A 3117-nucleotide genomic window follows, 5' to 3' on the forward strand; every position below is an offset into this window, starting at 1 on the left:
TTGAGATGGAGTTTTGCTCTTGTCACCCAGGCTAGAGTGCAATGGCGTGATCTTGGCTCACTGCAACCTCCACCTCCCGAGTTCCAGCGATTCTCCTGCCTCAGCCTCCCGAGTAGCTGGGATTATAGGCATGTGCCACCACGCCTGGCTAATTTTTGTAGTTTCAGTAGAGACAGGGTTTCACCATGTCGGCCAGGGTGGTCTTGAACTCCTGACCCCAGGTGATCCACTTGCCTTGGCCTCCCAAAGTGCTGGGATTACAGGCATGAGCCACTGAGCCTGGCCCGAAATATTTTTTTTTTTTTGAGACGGAGTTTCACTCTTGTTGCCCCGGCTGGAGTGCAATGGCATGTTCTCGATCTTGCCTCATTCCAACCTCTGCCTCCCAGGTTCAAGTAATTCTCCTGCCTCAGCCTCCCAAGTTGCTGGGATTATAGGCATGTGCCACTATGCCCGGCAGATTTTGTATTTTTATTAGAGATGGGGTTTCTCCATGTTAGTCAGGCTGGTCTCAAACTCCCGACCTCAAGTGATCCACCTGCCTCGACCTCCCAAAGTGCTAGGATTACAGGCGTGAGCCACCACATCCAGCCAAAAAAATTTATTTTACTTTTATTTTTTGTAGAGACGGTCTTACCATGTTGCCGAGGCTGGTCTCGGACTCCTGGCCTCAAGCAATCCTCTTGCCTCGGCCTCCCCGAGTGCTGGGATCACAGGTGTGAGCCACCAAGACTGGTGCCCTCCCCTCGAACTTTTTTATTTTTATTTTTTATTTTTTTGAGACGGAGTCTCGCTCTGTTGCCCAGGCTGGAGTGCAGTGGCTGGATCTCAGCTCACTGCAAGCTCCGCCTCCCAGATCATACCTGCATTCCCAATGCTTTGGCAGGCCGAGGCAGGAGGATTGCTTGAGCTCAGAAGTTTGAGACCAGCCTGGACAACATGGTGAAACCCCATTTCTACAAAAATATTAAAAAATAGCCAGGTGCGGTGGCGCACACCTGTGGCCCCAGCTACTCAGCAGGCTGGGGTGGGAGGATTGCTTGAGCCCAGGAGGTCGAAGCTGCAGCGAACTGTGATTGTACCACCGCACTCCAGCCTGGTAACAGAGCAAGACCCTTTCTCAAACAACAACAGGCCCAGTGCTGCCAGATGGTGGAGAAGACAAAACGAAATATCAGAAGCTGTCACACCCATGGTCCCAGTGACCAGCGGCCCCCGCAGAGGCTTTTCTGGGCTGCAGTGCCCGCTAGGGAAGGAAGGGAAGAGCAGGCAAGAGCGGGCCACATAAGAGCACCTGACTCAGCCAGGCTGCCCACTGTGGCCACTGAACACACAGGAAGACCTCACTCACTTTGAGGGATAGAAGCTAATAGTCTGCAGGGAAAGGAACAAGTTGGACTCATCCTCTCAGCTGTGGGGCGAGCTCTGACTTCCAGCGCAGCCCTACTGTGTGCACAGCACAGGGGCCGGGCTTCTGCCTGCAACCACCACGTTCACTGTCACAGACACCTGGGCCATCTTTGGTGGGCGAGAAAGCACCATCCACCAACTGGCATCAGACCCAAGTGGGGTTGTCTGTGCCCAGCTCTAGTGGACTCCGGAGAATCGAGGCAGAATGTTAACCCATGGGGAGCCCACATGGATGGCCACGTGTGAGCGTTGGCAGGCAAGAGCAAGGAAACCGCCCTCCCGGCCTTCGCGGACACATGATCACCAAACTGTCCACAGAGTCCCAACGGCCACGCCAGACATCCAGGGCACTGAAGGAGCTGTGGGCTGTGTGACAAAACAGGGCTCGCAAGTTTCATGGGCCTTGGAGAAAGTCTCCCCCAGAACCCAAGTTTCAAGACAAGACTCGGAACCTTCTCTCTTTTTTTTTGAGACAGAGTTTCGCTCTTGTTGCCCAGGCTGGAGTGCAATGGCGTGATCTCAGCTCACTGCAACCTCCGCCTCCCAGGTTCAAGCAATTCTCCTGCCTCAGCCTCCCGAGTAGCTGGGATTACAGGCATGTGCCACTACCCAGGCTAATTTTGTATTTTTAGTAGAGACGGGGTTTCTCCATGTTGGTCAGGCTGTTTTGAACTCCTGACCTCAGGTGATCCGCCCACCTCGGCCTCCTAAAGTGCTGGGATTACAGGTGTGAGCCACCGCACCCGGCCCGGAACCTTCTTTCTAATAAAAGCTCTAAAAAGACCTTTGGTTCCCTCAACTTTATCCAATACCACACTGGCTTTTTCTAGTCAGATGTTTAATTTCCAGGGCACCCTGCAATGGTAACTGTGTCATTTAGAAAAACCCTCTTCCTTTCAGGAACATCAGGAAAACGGCTCCTGGTAAAGAGCATCTACTATCTTGAGTTATCTTGAGGAAGTGGCTGCAAAAACAGCTAAGTGACAAGAACAAGGACGTGGAAACAAGCCGTCCTGACCCATCCGCACCACCACACTCCAGGAAGGTGGCTCTACCGGTCCCAGGGAGTGCTGGATGCTCAGTGCTTACTACAGAAGTGCTTACTACAGAAAGTGAATGGGTTGGTGGCTCACACCTATAATCCCAGAACTTTGGGAGGCCAAGGCGGGTGGATCATGAGGTCAGGAGATCAAGACTATCCTGGTTAACACGGTGAAATTCCATCTCTACTAAAAATACAAAAAATTTAGCTGGGCATGGTGGCGGGCGCCTGAAGTCCCAGCTACTCAGGAGGCTAAGGCAGGAGAATGGCGTGGACCCGGGAGGCTGAGCTTGCAGTGAGCCGAGATCGCACCACTCACTCCAGCCTGGGTGACAAAGTGAGACTCTGTCTCAAAAAAGAAAAAGAAGGCCGGGGGCAGTGGCTCAAGCCTGTAATCCCAGCACTTTGGGAGGCTGAGGCGGGTGGATCACGAGGTCAGGAGATGGAGACCATCCTGGCTAACACGGTGAAACCCCGTCTCTACCAAAAATACGAAAAAATTAGCCAGGCGTGGTGGTGGACGCCTGTAGTTCCAGCTACCTCAGGAGGGTGAGGTTAGAGGATCACTTGAGCCTGGGAAGCACAAGTTGCTGTGAGCTGAGATTGCACCACTGCGCTCCAGCCTGGGCGGCAGAGTGAGAAACCCTATCTCAAAAAAAAGGGCA

General features: G+C 53.2%; 1 protein-coding gene across 1 annotated transcript in view; it reads right to left on the bottom strand.

The window, feature by feature from the left end:
- The window catches only part of P4HB (prolyl 4-hydroxylase subunit beta), a 29855-nt gene that overhangs the window by 20044 nt on the left and 6694 nt on the right, over positions 1-3117 (bottom strand). Inside the window, exon 5 of the mRNA XM_023211551.2 lies at positions 1715-1718. Coding sequence (XP_023067319.2) covers positions 1715-1718 — 4 coding nt within the window. The remainder of the gene's footprint in view (positions 1-1714; positions 1719-3117) is intronic.

The sequence above is a fragment of the Piliocolobus tephrosceles genome, chromosome 16 (assembly GCF_002776525.5).
Source record: "Piliocolobus tephrosceles isolate RC106 chromosome 16, ASM277652v3, whole genome shotgun sequence".
Lineage (NCBI taxonomy): Eukaryota > Metazoa > Chordata > Mammalia > Primates > Cercopithecidae > Piliocolobus > Piliocolobus tephrosceles.